This window comes from Aquarana catesbeiana, linkage group LG03, assembly GCF_042186555.1.
Source record: "Aquarana catesbeiana isolate 2022-GZ linkage group LG03, ASM4218655v1, whole genome shotgun sequence".
In the NCBI taxonomy this organism is placed as follows: Eukaryota; Metazoa; Chordata; class Amphibia; order Anura; family Ranidae; genus Aquarana; species Aquarana catesbeiana.
In genome coordinates this window covers 740,871,669-740,890,320 of record NC_133326.1, presented here as the reverse complement: position 1 = coordinate 740,890,320, position 18,652 = coordinate 740,871,669, and the positions used below count along the sequence as shown (strand labels likewise).

At 46.4% G+C, this 18,652-nt stretch overlaps 1 protein-coding gene across 1 annotated transcript in view; it reads left to right on the top strand.

Moving 5' to 3' along the window:
- The window catches only part of LOC141134400 (ribonuclease inhibitor-like), a 117,015-nt gene that overhangs the window by 78,870 nt on the left and 19,493 nt on the right, over nt 1-18,652 (top strand). The window contains exon 3 of the mRNA XM_073623961.1: nt 18,304-18,474. Coding sequence (XP_073480062.1) covers nt 18,304-18,474 — 171 coding nt within the window. The remainder of the gene's footprint in view (nt 1-18,303; nt 18,475-18,652) is intronic.

Genomic DNA, 18,652 nt, shown 5'->3' with positions numbered 1-18,652 from the left:
TTCCTCTCATTCTTATTATCTTTTCACCTCCTTAACTTTATTTTACTCTACCAGAAGCTGAGGTTGAGCCACCAATATGTCCGCCCCCCCCCACTTAATGAGGGACCACAAAGCTAAACTTGCTCCACTTATCTTAGGGTATGTCAGGGCCTGTACCACCAGTGGCGTCTTCACTTGTCTATTTGGGCTAATCCAATCCTTTATAGATTTTAAAGATATTTCTCCAGACACTGGATGGATATCCCCGATTCGGCAAGTAACGGGTGAAGTTGTTCTTACTGGCGGTACATTATCCTTGAGATACTGATATACAGCCCTTATCCTAGATCTTATCCCAGAGTCCAAGGGCGGCGGATATTTAGATTTTTACATATAGATTATATATACATAAAGCCGTTTTCAAAAGTTCTCCAGAAGAGGGTTAAATCGTTCCATATATTAATATAGCCGTTTGATTCAGCAGACTCAAAACCAAACAGTCCCTTCACAAACCATTCAAGCGGAGCCACTCATGACAATTCACTCATTGTATATACCAGGTCTCCATATGGACTTCAGCTACTCTAGAGACAAACGGATAAGAGAGAGGGAATCTGATTCTGAAAACAGTCCAACGCGTCTTCTCCTTTAAGTGGATAAAGGACACTTTCAATGGTTTAGTGCACTATTTGGGAGAGATCTGAAAAGTAATATACACATCCATGTCCATGCCTGTACTGCCAGGGCTTTACCTTTCACCTTTATCTCTCCAATGACAATACGGATTTCACATTGGAACTCCCACCATGTTGATATGTATAAGGCACTTACCCTCTCCTTCCGTCTATTCAGAGGACCATATCACTTATCTGAGGGTTGCCTGTCTCTCCTTTCTTCAGCTGCTTCTGTGTCCCTTGATGTCTGTCAGCAGCTCCGTCTGTTTTACCTCACTCCATGGGCTTGTGTCAGTGCTTTACGGTGCTGTTTCAGGGCTCCCCTGCTTGCTGTTTCTCCTCTCACCTCCTCGGTTCCTGCTCTACCAAGGCTCCGAGAGGGGGAGATCCAACACAGACGCGGCGGGGGGAGGGGGGGGGAGGGAGAGCTGCAGCCGCGATCGTACAGGGACCTAAGTCCCGCGGCGAATCTCGGGTATACGGGGCTAGGGGACGGCCGCCCGCACCAGAGATACGGGAGCCGTAGTCAGCGTCACCCTACCGCCGACCACGAGGAGGAAGGAGAAACCCGGCATCCCAGAGCGATGAGGATGAGGTCAGCCCGACTTCCGCATCCGACCCCTCCCCTCACATGGGGATGTGAGTTCTGCAACTTTTCTTGAGGGAACAGCCGGATGTTGTATGGAGGTCTCCTGCACTGACCTACCTGACCACTACACTAACCTACCTGCTTCCTATACTGGCCACTACACTGACCTACCTGTCCACTATCCTGACCACTATACTACCCAATTTCTACACTGTCCACTACACTACACTGACCTACCTGACCACTACACTATGCTGTCCACTACACTACACTGACCACTACACTGCACAGGCCACTAAACTGCACTGACCACTTCACTACACTGTCCACTGCACTGACCACTACACTAACCTACCTACCTGATTTCTACACTGACCTACCTGACCACTGCACTAACCTACCTGATTCCTGCACTGACCTACCTGATTTCTACATTGACCTACCTGATTCCTGCACTGACCTACCTGACCACTACACTAACCTACCTGCTTCCTATACTGGTCACTACACTGACCTACCTGTCCACTATCCTGACCACTACACTTCCTGATTTCTACACTGTCCACTACACTAAACTGACCTACCTGACCACTACACTACGCTGTCCACTACATTACACTGTCCACTACAGTGCACAGACCACTAAACTGCACTGACCAGGGGGCGTGGCCAAGATGGGGACCAGATAGGACGCGTGTGAAAGGAGCTCCGTCCTATGCCGATATCTCATCCGTTCTTAGGGGACATATACTCACCCTGACGCTGCCGGGAGGTGGAAGAAACGAGCGGGTATGAGCAGGGGAGGCTCCGGTTCCCAGAGGAAGAGGCAGCAGGCTCCTAGGACCCCGCTCACAACCAGCGGTGCGTGCGGGGCGGCCTACACCAACATGGCGTCCCAGACGGAGCAGGCCGAGTCACCCCAGCTGGGAGCCGATAAGTTCCAGGCGCTCATGCAAGCCATCACGGGCTGCCAAACAACACTGACCACCAAGATCGAGCAGATGCAGCTCGAAATGGGCCTTATTAGGCGGGACATGGACAAACACCGAGACCGATTGACTGAGGCGGAGCGGAGAGTGGGGGAGACAGAAGACACGCTCAGGGAACATTCCGCATCCCTACGCACGCTACAGGTTAAAATGAAGGCGATCGAATCCCGAGCAGAAGATCAGGAGAATAGGAACCGGCGGAACAACCTGCGCATGGTTGGCCTCCCGGAGGGGGCTGAAGGGAGAGACCCCGAAACCTATGCAGAACAGCTGCTGCGTACGCTTCTCCCGCAGGTGCCATTCTCCCCCCATTTTGCAGTTGAGCGGGCTCATAGGATGCCATCCGCTCCAGGCCCCTGGCGCTCTGCCATGTACATTTATTTTTCGCCTATTAAACTTTAGAGACCGAGATCTGGTTCTCAGAGAGGCTAGGAAGATTGGTGAACTACGATATGAGAACGTGACGATCATGCTATTTCTGGATTTCTCCATCGAAACACAACGACAACGCAGATCGTTCGACCAGATCAAGGCCCAACTAAGGAGCAAAGGTCTCAAGTACAGCATGATTGACGGCGAGACCACCAAGTTTTTCGTTTCTCCGGAGGAGGCTTCCAGATGGGTTGAATCCCTTCCTTGGCAGCGTTAGGATGCCTACCGTTTTGTCCCCCCTTTTTGTTTGTTTTACTCTCCTCTTTTGATTACTTTGGAAGTTTCTAGTGAACTACGCAGTTACCAGTGAAGTGCATGCTCCTCTACAGATTTACTTTGTCGGCTGCTTGGCACACAAGCTTTCCCTGAGGACAACCCTGATGGGCAGTTTGTTTGCTGTGGGGGCGGGAGGGGAGGGGGGGTGCAACACCTTTAGTCTGAAGATACCTGAGCTCATATTTATATGATACCCAGATGCTTTCCTTGCAAGATGAAAAAACCGACCACCCCTAGATGCTCACAGCATTTACTACTGCAGGAGTCTCCGCCTCTCCTCCTCATGGGTATGTACTCTTACTCTGAAGTGTCTTTATAATTCCCTCTGGAGCCGACTTTTCAGGAGGAGGTATGGATTTATTCTCGAAGGGGGGTGCACCTATGTGTCCGGAATTTGACGACTTAGGTCCCCTCCCCGAAGGTTATTGAGATTGACCTGTCTGTCTGAAATATTTTTCCTGGCAATCATAAAAGGGACTTAAAAAGAGCCTTATTATCCTATCGTGGAGAACTCGGGTCTTGAACTGGCTTTGGGGAAGACAGGCCCCCCATCCCCATCTGGCTTTTTTACTACTGGCCCTCTCTCCCCCTATGGGGGAACTCGAGTGTTAGAACTGAATATTAATGTACATGGGGCTGGTTTTGGCCGTGTGGAAGGGATGTAATTTAGAAAGTGCCCTTGGCTTGATTTGGATGAGGCGGGGAGGGGATCATTATGCTTAGTCGGGCTGAGTCGGGAGCAGTAACTCTCTATAGATGAGTGGTTAGGCATGATTTATACATTTTCTACTCGGTGCCCTCCGTCAGATGGGGAGGTATTGAAGGGAAGATACGGGTGCTTAGGTCGGGCTGTGCTCCATGCCTCTTTCTCCCCCTGCAACTTGGGAAGCAGGATATATTTACAAATAAGTGTGTGCCCTTAGTATGTCTAAGAGAAAAGAAAATTGATTTTGGTATAGGGATGGAGGGGTGGGGTATGGCCATCCGCATGACCCTAGGTAACTGTGCATGATGCCTATATATGGTTTTTAAGTTTGTGCCCCTAGATAATTCTAGGTGAACTGTCGCCGGGGGTCTCCTGGACAGATAACTCTGTGCGGGCTTCCTTGGCAACAGTGGTCTTCATGACTGGTTTTGGGCGGGGCTCCCTAGCCCCGGCTGGGGCTCTAGGTCCTTGGTGCGCTTAGTACTACGCGTCACCCCCCAAGGGAGATCTCTCCTATCTAAAATGTTTACCGGGTTAGGTTCGAGTATACAAACACCCCACGAGTTAAAATTGGAGGTGTGGGGTGGGTTGGGGGGAGTTTGATTTGTTTCAGTTTTATATGATTTTTACTTTAATTGCCTACCTTTATGCCTTACATTCTATGAGATTGTTTTACTACACCCGCTATGACAGCTTTCAGTGGTCGCTGATGTCACTGTTGGACCCTAGCTGTGTGGGATATTCTCTCCTCCGGATCCCTTCGATAATCCACTCCATTATAATATATGATGGCCCCTATTAAAATTCTGTCCTGGAATGTCAGGGGCTTAAACCACAAAATTAAGCGCTCCCTGGTCTTTGAGTACCTCAAAAAATATTCCCCTCAGATCTGCATCCTTCAAGAGACGCATCTGGTGGGTGGGAGGGTGATGGGATTAAAAAGACCCTGGGTGAGCCGCCACTATCATGCCACTTACTCCAGCTATTCTAGAGGAGTTAGTGTCCTGGTACACAAAAATCTTTGTTTTGAATTGTTGGATGTGGTCACGGATCCGGAGGGGAGGTATGTGTTGATACATGCTAACATTGACACAGTAGACATGGTGGTGGTGGGAGTGTATTTGCCACCCCCAGCTAATATTTCTGTGGTGCAGAAGCTGACCGGGTTGATTGCCCAATTCCAGACTGACAATGTGGTCATAGCGGGAGACTTCAATATACCTCCAAACCCTTGTATTGATAAACTATCCCCTGACCCCGCTAGGGACTCAATGTTGTCTAAATGGGCTGATGTGTATGGGCTGGTGGACATATGGCGATGGAAGAATCCATCAGAACGCGCTTATACCTGCCACTCCTCTTCATATAACACCCTGTCCCGTATAGATGTGGTCTATGTTAGTGGAGCAATGCTGCCCAGGGTTATCTCAATCGAGATACTTCCAAGAGGCATCTCGGATCATTCCCCCTACTCTGTACAATACAAACTCATACTCCCCAAGCAGATAGACTTTGGCGACTTTCTAGATTCTGGATTGAACATCCGACCATAGAAATAGAGGTGGCCAAAGAGATAAGAGGTTTTTGGTCGACCAACGCCGCTTCCACAGGGATGGTGATGGTCTGGGATTCGTTTAAAGCCTATATAAGAGGGTGCTATATATCATCTATTACACGAGAAAGGAACAATGATAAAATTACACTAGAGGAGGCGGAGGCCAGAGCGCAGGAACTGGAGTCAAGGTTCGCCATGACTTCTAATCCTATCACGGCTCAGGATATGAAGGTAGCATATCGAGAGGTTATGTTACTTAGGGTGAACAAGGTTCATAAACGTCAGCTTACCCAAACACAAAAGATATTCGAACACGGTGACAAGCCAGGTAGACTGCTGGCTTGGATCTCCAAGGAGCAATCCCCAATTTCCACCATTGCAAGCCTGCGGAGGGAGGATGGGACTAAAGTGGCGGACCCAGTGAGCATCAATCGATGCTTTAAAGAATTTTATGAGGCCTTGTACTCAACTAGGGCAAATTACTCCCCAGACGAGCTGCACAATTTTCTAGAGGGGGTGACCCTCCCGACTCTCTCTGATGAGGCGAGGGAAGACTTAGACGCCCCGATCACGATGCCGGAAGTGCGGGCAGCACTGAGATCTATGCAGACAGGGAAGACTCCAGGGGAGGATGGGATCCCCCCCTGAATTCTACAAACAGTACCTAGACGACCTAACTATTAAAATGCACGACATGCTTACAAAATCACTGCAGGACAAAGACCTCCCACCATCCATGTCCCAGGCCATCATAGTTGTAATACCCAAACCGGGGAAGGACCCACAGTTGTGCTCTTCCTACCGGCCCATCTCCCTCCTCAACTCTGACGCCAAAGTACTTACCAAAATTCTTGCCAGGCGACTAAATGAAGTTATACTTACCCTGATCCATGAAGATCAATCAGGATTCATGCCTGGCAAGGGAACAGACATTAACCTGCGAAGGCTCTATGCAGTCCTGGCCTCTGGAGATGAGGGAGGGGCTGATGAAATGGTGGCCTCTCTGGACGCGGAGAAGGCCTTTGATTCAGTGGAGTGAGGCTATCTCTGGGAGGTCCTCAGTAAATTTGGATTTGGGCCATCCTTCGTCTCCTGGTTCAGGTTGATATATAAGGCGCCGGGGGCCAGGGTGCGTACCGTAACAGTCTTGTCCTCGCCCTTTGCTTTGGGCAGTGGAACACGACAGGGGTGGACCCTGTCCCCAGGACTTTTTGCTCTAGCAATTGAGCCTATGGTGGTGCTTCTTCGGGCTTCAACACAAATTAAAGGGATTGATAGAGGACCACTGCAAGAAAAGGTGTCCTTGTACGCAGATGACACCCTACTGTATCTGAAGGATGATGGGTGCTCGCTGCGGTCGGCTCTGTCACTTATAGACAGCTTTGGGCGATTCTCAGGAATCAGAGTGAATTGGGGGAAGTCAGTGATATTTCCCTTACATTCTGGGACGGGAAGCCAGCAGATGGATGGACAGCTGAGGAGGGTTCCTCAGTTTCGATACCTGGGAGTTGAGATCCATCGGGACTTAAGGCACTTTATCCCTCTGAATCTCAACCCGGTGGTTCAGCGGATATCCCAGAGCTGTGCTAGATGGAGGTCACTCCCCCTGACACCGGTCGGAAGAGTTAACTTAATTAAAATGTCGATTCTTCCTAAGTTCACTTACCTTTTCCGCCAAGCTCCTGTACAATACCACACAGCTTTTTTCAGAGGTTGGATAGCATTTTGATATCCTTTGTCTGGAACGGGAGGGCTCCGAGGGTGGCCAAAGTAAAGCTGCAGATGCCCACATCGCTTGGCGGCCTGGCACTGCCGTCCCTGTTGAAATATTACTGGGCGGCGGTCCTGGTGACGGTCAAGTGGTTGCTGTCGGAGGAGCCGGCTAACCCTGCCTCTTCATTGGAGGCGGCGTTGCTGGGTTCATATGCGGAGCTCAGAAACCTGATTCATAGGGGCCCTAGATCTAACTCTCGAGTCACCCTTCCTATGATCGCGACCCTGAAGGTGTGGGACTCAGTGGCCAGACAGGTGGGTGGACCTGGGAGGTGGTCCCCTGAGACCCCACTGTGGGGGAATCCTCGATTACCACATTTTCGCTCCATACCTGATCCTATTGCGTGGGCCAGATATGGAGTTACAAAACTAGGCGACATAACGTCTCAGGGGCAGCTGATTGCATTTGATGCACTAAAGCATGACCGTGATATCCCGAACCATATGTTTTTCAGGTATATTCAATTAAGACACGCCTATAGATCCCAATTCCCCTCCTCGATCTCACTGGAGATGTCGCCGATGGAGAAAATGCTTAGTTCCCCTGATCAAACCAAAACGATGTCTAACTTATACAATATGTTTATTACGTTGGATACCTCTGGTGTCTCTCGGCTGTTTGCTATATGGCAGAGGGATATCCCGGAGCTAACAGATGATGATTGGGAGGAAGGTGTCCAACAATATCTGCCCCTTGCGATCTCGGCCAGAGACAGATTTATTCAGTTGAAGTTCCTCCACCGAACATACTATTCCCCGGTTCGCCTGGCAAGAATTTGCTCTGACCGCACGGCTACATGCCCTAGATGTAACTATCACGAAGCCGACTTCTTTCATATAACCTGGTCTTGTCCTGTAGTGACAGAATTCTGGAAAGAAATCCTAGCTGAAATTAATAACATTGGGAAACTTTCAGTCCCGTATAGCCCGATTCCTCTTCTCCTAGGCATAAGTGACTTCCTGGACTTAACATGGGGTAAAAAGCTGTTCCTTTTCTACAATACGTTTTATGCTAGGAAAGCTATTTTAATGCAGTGGAACCAAAACTCACCACCCACTAAACAGCTATGGCAATCACTGATAAACACAGCACTCCCACTCTACCAACTGACATATATGGGCAGAAATTGTACCAAAAAGTTTGGGAAAATATGGTCTGACTGGGTAAAGGCAAAGCACCTAACTATCCCATAGATGTAATTTAAATGTTACTTAGAGGTGGGATTGCTCCGTCATTTCGCCTCTCCCTCCCCCCCCTCCTTCGGGTGGATCCTGGATACTTCCTTGGTATAACAGGGTAGGAACTATATGATATTAGTCTGATAACACATATTATTGGAAATACTGCAATATGTAATGCATGTGTGGATATGTGAACAATTCTTGATATATGATTATTGGATGGTATAAAATGGCAATGTAAAGTTTTATTTTATTTTGTTTAAAATCTTTAATAAACTTTATGTTAAAAAAAAAAAAAAAAACTGCATTGACCACTACACTGCACTGACCACTGCACTGACCACTACACTACACTGACCATTACACTGACCACTACACTGCACTGACCACTACAATGTCCACTTCACTACACTGACCACTACACTACACTGTCCACTGCACTGATCACTACACTGCACTGACCACTGCACTGACCACTACACTACACTGACCATTACACTGACCACTACACTGCACTGACCACTACACTGTCCACTTCACTACACTGATCACTGCACTGACCACTACACTACACTGTCCACTGCACTGACCACTACACTGCACTGACCACTACACTACACTGACCATTACACTGACCACTACACTGCACTGACCATTACACTACACTGACCATTACACTGCCCACTTCACTGCACTGACTACTACACTGTCCACTATACTAACCATTATACTACACTGTCCACCACACTGACCATTATACTACACTTTCCACTACACTACTATGCATTCTACACTACACTACACTTATACTGACACCAGACATTTTTTAACTTATACTGAATCTAACTGCTTGTCTTATCTCTCTGACTGGCTGCTCCCTCTCTCCCCAGACCGTATCCACCCCCTCACCTGCAGCTTGTGGCTTCCATCAGTCCGGAGGAGTGGGGGGAGCCTGGAGGAGGTGAAGGCAGCAGCCATCACGGATAGGCCGGCCCCATTGCCATCACGTATTGCCCGGCCCCACCGCCATCACGGATTGGCCAGCCCCGCCGCTATCAGAGATTGGCCAGCCCCGCCGCGGCCGCCGCACTTGACCTAATTCACTTAATCACAGGGCGCCAGCCACAAATGAGCTCAGGGACACAGGAAGTAAACATAAGGGGAATGGAGCCGGCAGTAACACACTGCCTGGCGCGGGATTTCGCCCCCTCAATGTTGTGCCCGGGGCCACGGCCCCTTCCGCACCCCCCACGCTACGTCACTGAGTATATGGGACTATTCCACACCTGAACAGGCCGGAACTCTCTAGGATGATTTTTAATGTGAATCATAAAGATGGCAGTGTGTCATATTTTGTATATAGACTATAGTAAACGACCAAGATGTTCTAATTTTTGTGGGGCTACCGCTAAAAAAGAAATTTAGAAATGAGAGGAAGAAGAAACAGATTCATCAAGACAAATTTGTAGATTATGTATCCATCCAAGTGTGAATGTGTGTATGATTTCTAAACCATCCACGTATATAAATGAAAAAATAAATAAATAAAACTTAAATAATAAATAACTTGGAGGGATATAAATCTCTTGAACATGGCAGACTATTAGAATTGGCGCTGGATGATTTTATTCATAAAAATGGGACATATCCCATTCAAAGTTTAACCCCGACGGGATCCTAGTGTCCAATAGGAAAATCCAAAGGACTTCACGTTTACACAGTATTTGAAATTTGTCACCTCCTCTCACTGGTGTAATGATTCTATCAATACCTTGGATAACCAAACTGGAGGTATCTTTGTGATGTGTGAAGATCCAATGTTTCGATACATTGGTCAATTTATCCTTTTCAATGTCATGCAAGTGGTCATAAAGCCAATCCCTGAGGCGCCGTGTTGTACAGACAACGTACTGTATCTGACAGGTCGTGCATGTAATAACATATGTGACAAACCTGGTATTACAGTCTATAAAAGCTAAAATCTGGAACTCTTTCTTGTTACTACAAGATTTAATGTATTTGCCGGTTTTAATATAACTACAATAACTGCAGGTTTTGGTTCCACACCTAAAGTTGCCAGTAAAGCTGAGCCAGTTAGGTTTGGATCGGTAGGTCATAAACAGACTAGGAGAAAGAGAGCGACCAAGGGTAGGTGCTCTACGAGAGACTACTTTAATCCCTTCAGAAATAATATTGTTGTAAACTGGTTCAATATATAGAACAGGAAGGTGCTTAGTTATAATTTTCTTAATTTTAGTAAATTCTGAACTATATGACATTGAGAAAACCGGAACATGTGGGAACATATTTGCTTTTCGTGTGGTTTGCTTATATGACTTTTTCTTTAAAAGTGAGGATCTAGGGATGGATCTAATGCCCCGTACACACGGTCGGATTTTCCGATGGAAAATGTCCGATCGGAGCGTGTTGTCGGAAATTCCGACCGTGTGTGGGCTCCATCGGACATTTTCCATCGGATTTTCCGACACACAAAGTTGGAGAGCAGGAGATAAAATTTTCCGACAACAAAATTCGTTGTCGGAAATTCCGATCGTGTGTACACAAATCCGACGGACAAAGTGCCACGCATGCTCAGAATAAATAAAGAGATGAAAGCTATTGGCCACTGCCCCATTTATAGTCCCGACGTACGTGTTTTACGCCACTGCATTTAGAACGATCGGATTTTCCGACAACTTTGTGCGACCGTGTGTAGACAAAACAAGTTTGAGCCAACATCCGTCGGAAAAAATCCTAGGATTTTGTTGTCGGAATGTCCGAACAAAGTCCGACCGTGTGTACGGGGCATTACTGTGTCAAGTGCTTTATGAATGAGTGCTTCTGTATAGCCTCGGGCTCTGAATCTGTGTGCCATATTACTGGCCTCAGTCTCAAAGACTTCTGGGGAACTACACAGGCGTTTCAACCTTAAAAAAATGTCCATATGGTATCCCTCTGATCGTGTGACTGGGGTGTGCTGAGGTTGAGATGAGGTTCGCAACCTAACCCTTGTAACGTGGATCTAGGAGTGTTGCCAGCCAGTACTGATCCCTCTCCTTGATACCACGAATACGAGGATCCTTCCATAGGCTTTGCAGGATCAGGGAGGCCATGCAGCGTAGGTTTGCTGAGGCATTCGGTCCGGAGTCCTCTGGGTCACTAAGGACGACATGATCCGCAGCCTCCTCCTCCCAGCCATGTACAAGTCCATGGGTTTCTTGGGACTGTAAATGATCCCTTAAAGACTGCTGCTGATGCTGAGTGCCAGGCTCCACCTCCATGCTGACACAATCCTCCTCCTACTCCTCCTCGTGCTCTTCCTGTGTAATGGGCGGGCACGCAGGAACACAGTATGGCAAAAGGGGGTTTTGAGAGCTAAGGAAGTCCTCCTCTTCCTGCCTCTGTTCTGCTTCAACTGATGCATGCACTGTCACTGCTCACCATCCTCGTGGCCTCCTCAAATGGTGACAGGACAGTGCATGCATCCCTGATCATGGCCCACTGGCATGGAGAATAAAAACCAAGCTCGTCTGACCCTGTCCTGGTGCCACAGTCGCACAGGTATTCATTGATGGCCCTCTGCTGTGTGTGCAGCCGTTGCAGCATGGCCAACGTTGAGTTCCACCTGATGGGCATGTCACAGATTAGGCGGTTCTTGGGCAGGTTAAATTCCTTTTGGAGGTCTGCCAGCCGAGCACTGGCATTATATGACTGGCGGAATTGCACACAGACTTTCCTGGCCTGCCTCAGGACATCCTGTAAGCCCGGATACCTACCCAAGAACCGCTGCACCCCCAAGTTAAGGACGTGAGCCAAACAGGGCACATGGGTCAGTTGTCCCTGTCGGAGGGCGGAGAGGAGGTTGGTGCCATTGTCGCAAACCACCATTCCTGCCTTAAGTTGGCATGGCGTCAACCACCTCTGAACCTGCCCCTGCAGAGCTGACATAATCTCTGCCCCAGTGTGGCTCCTGTCCCCCAAGCACACCAGCTCAAGCACCGCATGGCATCTTTTGGCCTGCGTACTTGCATAGCCCCTTGAACGCCTACGTAGCACCGTTGGTTCTGAGGACAAAGCACAGGAAGAGGCCATGGAGGAAGAAGCAGAGGAAGGGGTGGCGGAGAGGTGTGTCAGAATCACCAGTAGTGGCATTTTGGAGGCGTGGTGGCGGAACAACCTCCAACACTACTGGCAGAGTCTACCAACTGAAAAGATAGCAGTTGAAGTGCTAGCAATTTTGCCAAGCTAGCATTCAACCGCTAGGCATGTGGATGTCTGGGAGCGAACTTCTTTCTGCGGTGCAGCAGCTGGGGCAGGGAAATTTGTCTTGTACAATCTGACATTGGTGTACCTATAGCAGATTGCCCGCAAGTACTTGGCTGTGGCACACCTAATTCAACACCTTCATTCCTCTCAGTGCAGGTCTCAAAGAGGACTGAAGGTATAGCGGGGTTGGAGATCTCAGCTGATGAGGAGCAAGGAGAGGTCCTCTTTGTTCTTTGGTGTGGGTCTTTTAGATACGCCAATGAAATTGCATGGCAGGTCAATATATGTCTGGTCAAGCATGTGGTGCCCAAGCGGGAGAAGTTTTGGCCACGTGAGATACGCTTGAGGCAAATAGCAGCGGTGCGATCTGATGCACTCGTCTCAAAAAAGGCCCACACCAAAGAACTTATGGAATAACGCGCAGAGACAGCAGCGCCCTGCACATGCAGAGCTCTGCAGTGTGATGCAGTCAGTGTGCTGTCCTTAGGCTGGCCCCTGGAGGGCATTCTGCCTCGCTGGTGATGTGCCTCCTCCTCCTCTCTCCTATCAGGCACCCACATGGAGTCAGTGACCTCATCATCCCCTCCCTCCTCATCACTGGAGCAAACCTGGCAGTATGCTGCAGCAGGGGGAACATGACTGCCAGATTGATGTCCTTCTTGGTCACCCCCTCTGTCTGGGCTCACGTTACTGCCTTCCTCTAGCTGAGTACGATCATCAGAGCCTTCAAAACGCTGGGCATCCTCCTGGAGCATGTACCCAACACTGTGGTCAAACAGTTTGAGGGACTCCTCAGAAGGACATGGTGGGGCTATGGAAGGAGTCACTGATGCCTTTGAGCCAAGGGAAGAGGCCATGTTGGCAGCTGCTTTGCCAGACAAAGTACCCTTAGCCTGGGTGAGAGAGGATGAGGAGGATGAGGACGGCTTGGTCATCCACTCGACCAAGTCTTCTACATGTTGCAGCTCAACACGGCCAGCCGAAAAAAATGCCAAGCGTGTCCCACGGCCACGTGCTGATGAGGATGCACCGTGTCCACGACCAGCACTGTTGCCTCTAGGCACAGAGCCTGCTTGCCCTCTTTTATTGGCTTGTGACTGTCTGCCTCTCCTTCTTGGCCTTCCAGACATACTATTGGCCTGCAGTGAGCTGCACAAAACTGGGATGTATATATATATATATATATATATATATATATATATATATATATATACTGTTTATACTGCAGCTAGAAGAATCAACTGCCTGCCTGTAGTATTATTAGTATAATAACACCTGCACTTGTCTGCAGGTAGCTATACTTTAGGTGCAACTGTGCAGGGTACACAGTACAGTAGCTGGAAATACTTCAATGAGCCTACACAAGCACCTGGCTGCAGGTAGCTATACTGTAGGTCAGACTGTGCAGGGTACACAGTACAGTATCTAGAAATACTTCAATGAGCCTCCACAAGCACCTGGCTGCAGGTAGCTATACTGTAGGTCAGACTGTGCAGGGTACACAGTATAGTAACTAGAAATACTGTAAAAACGCCTGCCTGATAGTATATTAGGAAGAGAACAACAGGATCTAGCTAAACTGAATACAGTGTATATATATATATAACACCTGGGATGCATATATATATATACAATACACTGTAACTGCAGCTAACTGACTCGCCTGCCTACTCTATCTAACATAAATCAAATGACACTGTCTCTCTCTCTGTATCTGTCTTAATGCCGGAAAACACTACACAGGGCCGCCGTGCAGGTGGCCTTATATAGTGTGGGGCATGTACTAAACCCCCTGAGCCATAATTGGCCAAAGCCTCCTTGGCTTTGGACAATTACGGCTCTCTGTTCAGATGGCGCTGTGATTGGTCAAGCATGCGGGTCATAGTGCATGCTTGGCCAATCATCAGCCAGCAATGCACTGTGATGCCGCAGTGAATTATAGGCCGTGACGTGCCACTCAAATTTGGCGCAAATGGCCCATATAGTTTGTAATTCGACGAACAGTCGAACAGCCAACGTTCAACACGAACATGAAGCTCATCCCTATTAGGCATCATCTTGGTACCTTTCATTTCAGCCAGCGGTCAGCTTTCCATTTTACAAGACATCCTTTAATAAAGAACAGTCCAGAAAAACAGGCAAGGGAAGGGAAGCACCATAACGGGTCCAATAGGGAAGCACCATAACGGGTCCCATATTTACCCACAATGCCGACCTTCTTGGTGCGTTTAGCCATCTTCCTTTAGGACCCGAGCGGAAAGGGAGGAGCCTACCGCGCATGCGCCATTTACGCACCCTCGACACACCAGCCAGCGGTCAGCTTTCATGTAAAAGCAATCCTAGTGGCTAATTAGTCGCTAGACTGCTTTTACAAGCAGTGAGAGGAAATGTCTCCCCCGCTGTCTACCATGGTTTTCTCGGGCTCTGCTGTCCCACTGTGGAACCCGAGGATGCAGCTGGTGGTTCCTCCAGCTGACCATAGAGCTGATCGGAGACTAGAATGGCTCCAATTATCTCTATGGCTTAAAAAAATGGAAGCTACAAGCAATTCATGACTTCAGTTTTGCCGGATATAAACAGCGCCATTGGGTAATCGGCAAAGCATCTTATCACACCGATCTTGGTGTGGTCAGATGCTTTTAAGGGCTGAGGAGAGATCTAAAGTCTAATAGACCCCAAAATCTTCAAAAAAAGAAATACCTGTCACTACATATTGCTATCATAGGGGATATTTACATTCCCTATGATAACAATAAAAATGATTAAAAAATAAAATGAAAGGGACAGTGTAAAAATAAAATAAAAAGCAATATAAATGATTTAAATAAATAAATAAAACCACCCCTGTCCCCCCCTTGCACACGCGTAAAGGTGAATGCAAGTGTCAGTCTCGTGACATATGTGAACAGCAATTGCACCATGCATGTGAGGTATCACCACAAATGTCAGATCGAGGGCAGTAATTCTAGCAGTAGATGTCCTCTGTAAATTTAAAGTGATAACCTGTAAAGGCATTTAAAGGCTTTTTAAAATGTATATAGTTTGTCGCCGCTGTGCGGGTGTGCGTAATTATAAAGCATGTCGTGTTTGGTATCTATGTACTCGCAATAAGATCATATTTTATATTTCACTAAACATTTGGGCAATATAGTGTGTTTTTGTGCATTACAATTCAAAAAATTGTTTTTTTCCCAAAAAATTGTGTTTGAAAAATCACTGTGCAAATACTTTGTGAAAAAAAATACAACACCCACCATTTTAATCTGTAGGGCCTCTGTAAAAAAATATATGATATATATGTCTGCAGACTTTGCCAGACCAGATGGTGTTCCTTATGTACCCCCTGTACATATCTTAAGGAACGGTACACAGCATTCCAATATAGTGTCATCATTTACACAGGACCCTGACCAATGTCCTATTCTGACCCCCTACTGTGAGATCTCCATAGAAGCTGTAAAGTTATCATTTCTAGCTGCACATAGCCTGGCCTGAGGGACCACTGACACGTTCCTTTCCTGCGGGCCGTTACATTTCAAATCTATAGGTTGAATTAGACCTCTACATACACCATCCACTGACAATGTTAATTTCAGTCTTGCCTGAATACTCTGTGTGTTTGATTGCGGTGCCATTCACCAGATCTCAAATGTAAAATCTCCTATACAAATACCCCTGATGAAATGACTTTGAACCTGAAACATGTTGGATACCGCATTTGGTTACCAGAAAATGTTCTTGGTTACTGGAGAGAAACTACTCTATATACGTGCTTTTGTATTCTACTGCACTACTGTTTTTGCCAATTTAAAGTCCCAATTGGGGTATTCTAACTTTCTCTATATATAGGGATGTGGCAAACTCTCTAGTTTTTCTGGTATGGCAAAAACATTTATCATATGATGTTTGGGGGTTCAAAGTAATTTTTTAGCAAAAAAAAATGTTTTCATGTAAAAAAAAGTGTCAGAAAGGACTTGGTGGTTCAAGTGGTTAGAAGAGTGGGTGATGTGTGACATAAGCTTCTAATGTTTGGCATAAAATGCCAGGACAGTTCAACCCCCCCAAATGACCCCATTTTGGAAAGTAGACCCCCCAAGCTATTTGCTGAGAGGCATGGTGAGTATTTTGCAGATCTCATTTGTTTTGGAAAATTAAGAAAGAAAATTACATATATTTTTTTTATTTTTTAAATATTCAAAACTTTGTGACAAAAAGCGAGATATGCAAAATACTCACCATGCCTCTCAGCAAATATCTTGGGGTGTCTACTTTCCAAAATGGGGTCATTTGGGGGGGGGTTTGTGCCATCTTGTCATTTCAGGGCCTCCAAAACTGTGATAGGTAGTGAGGAGTGAAATAAAAAATTTACACCCTTAGAAATCCTGAAGGTGGTGATCGTTTTTTCGGGGTCCTGTACGCGGCTAGACTCCCAAAAAGTCTCACACATGTGGTATCCCCATACTCAGGAGAAGCAGCAAAATGTATTTTGGGGTGTAATTCCACATATAATCATGTCATGTGTGAGCAATATATCATTTAGTGACAACTTTGTGTACTTTTTCTTTCTTTTATCATTTTTCAATCACTTGTGACAAAAAAAAAAAAAATATTCAATTTGCTCAACATGCTTCTCAGCAAAATCCTTGGGATGTCTACTTTCCAAAATGGGGTCATTTATTTATTTGTATTGCCCTGTCATTTTAGCACCTCAAGAAATGAGATAGGCAGTCATAAACTAAAATCTGTCTAAATTCCAGTAAATGTATCATAGTTTGTAGACACTAAAACTTTTGCACAAACCAATAAATATACGCTTATTGACATTTTTTTACACAAGACATGTGGCTGAATACATTTTGGCCTAAATATATGACTAAAATTGAGTTTATTGAATTTTTCTTATAACAAAAAGTAGAAATATTTTTTTTCAAAATTTTCGGTCTTTTTTCATTTATATTGCAAACAATAAAAATCCCAGAGGTGATAAAATACCACCAAAAGAAAGCTCTATTTGTGGGAAAAAAAGCACACACATTTTGTTTGTGTACAGCATTGCATGACCGCACAATTACCAGATAAAGCAGCGCAGTGCCAAATTGTATAAAGGTCTCTGGTCATTAAGGGGGGTAAATCCTTCCGGGGCTGAAGTGGTTAAGGTAAAAAACCTTCATCCTTTACATCGTCTGTAATAATTCCTGTAACATCCTAGTATATGATCTATATCTATGGAGATGATATCTGATTGCTGGAGACACTAAAGAATGAGGGATGGAAGAATAAAGTGCTTTAATGTGAAGTGTCCCCCATGTGAATGTAGAATCCCATTGTAAATGTGGAATATCCACCAATATAGTACTTGTATCTCTAATATATCCCAGAAGTCTCAGCACTAAAGGCTGGAAATGTATATCCACCCCTCCCCCCTACATTCTCTATAAGGGATCCTATTCCTGCCACAATCCGGTGATCTTCAATGGGAACTCCTGATTGGTGGACTTTAGGAAGGTGATGGAATATTGGGGTCACTGGGGTATCCACCATCAGAAATTCTGCTGTTTTATTTCATAAACCCCCCAGATCCTTTCCTTTATCAATTTCAGAAGCCCCTGTATGAGACACTGTGTGAGGGCCTGCTTAATATCCGGGTACATAAGGGGGTGACTGAGCTGTCACAGTGCCCCCTCTTTATACTGTGTAGACATAAGTACTACAACAGCTTCACCTTTATCAGCTTCCCTAATAACAAGATCTTTCCTCTGTATAACATTCTGTATATCCTGATATTCCGCTCTAGTGATGTTATGTTACTTTTCACTAAATGGGAATAATTCCTCATATTCATCTTATATTATAATATCATGTGTCTGGATTTGTCTCTGCAGGCTGGATTGGTGTGCTGTGACTTCCTCCGGCTGTGATGATCTCCGATCCATTCTTATCAATAATCGATCCCTCACCAGACTGGATTTATCAGGGAATAATCTTGAAGACTCTGGAATAAAACTTCTATGTGAGGGGCTCAGACATCCTGGCTGTACTCTGCAGAGTCTGAGGTGAGAATTATCCTATAAATGATATAATATTCTGCAGGATTCTGTTATAAATCTTCTATGTGAGGGATCCAGACATGTCACCTAGATGAAAGTTATACAAAGACAGACTTCTGATTGGCCTGTTACACTGGGAGTTCCCATCATAGTCCTTCAGGTCACTCGCTGTTATTGGCTTTCA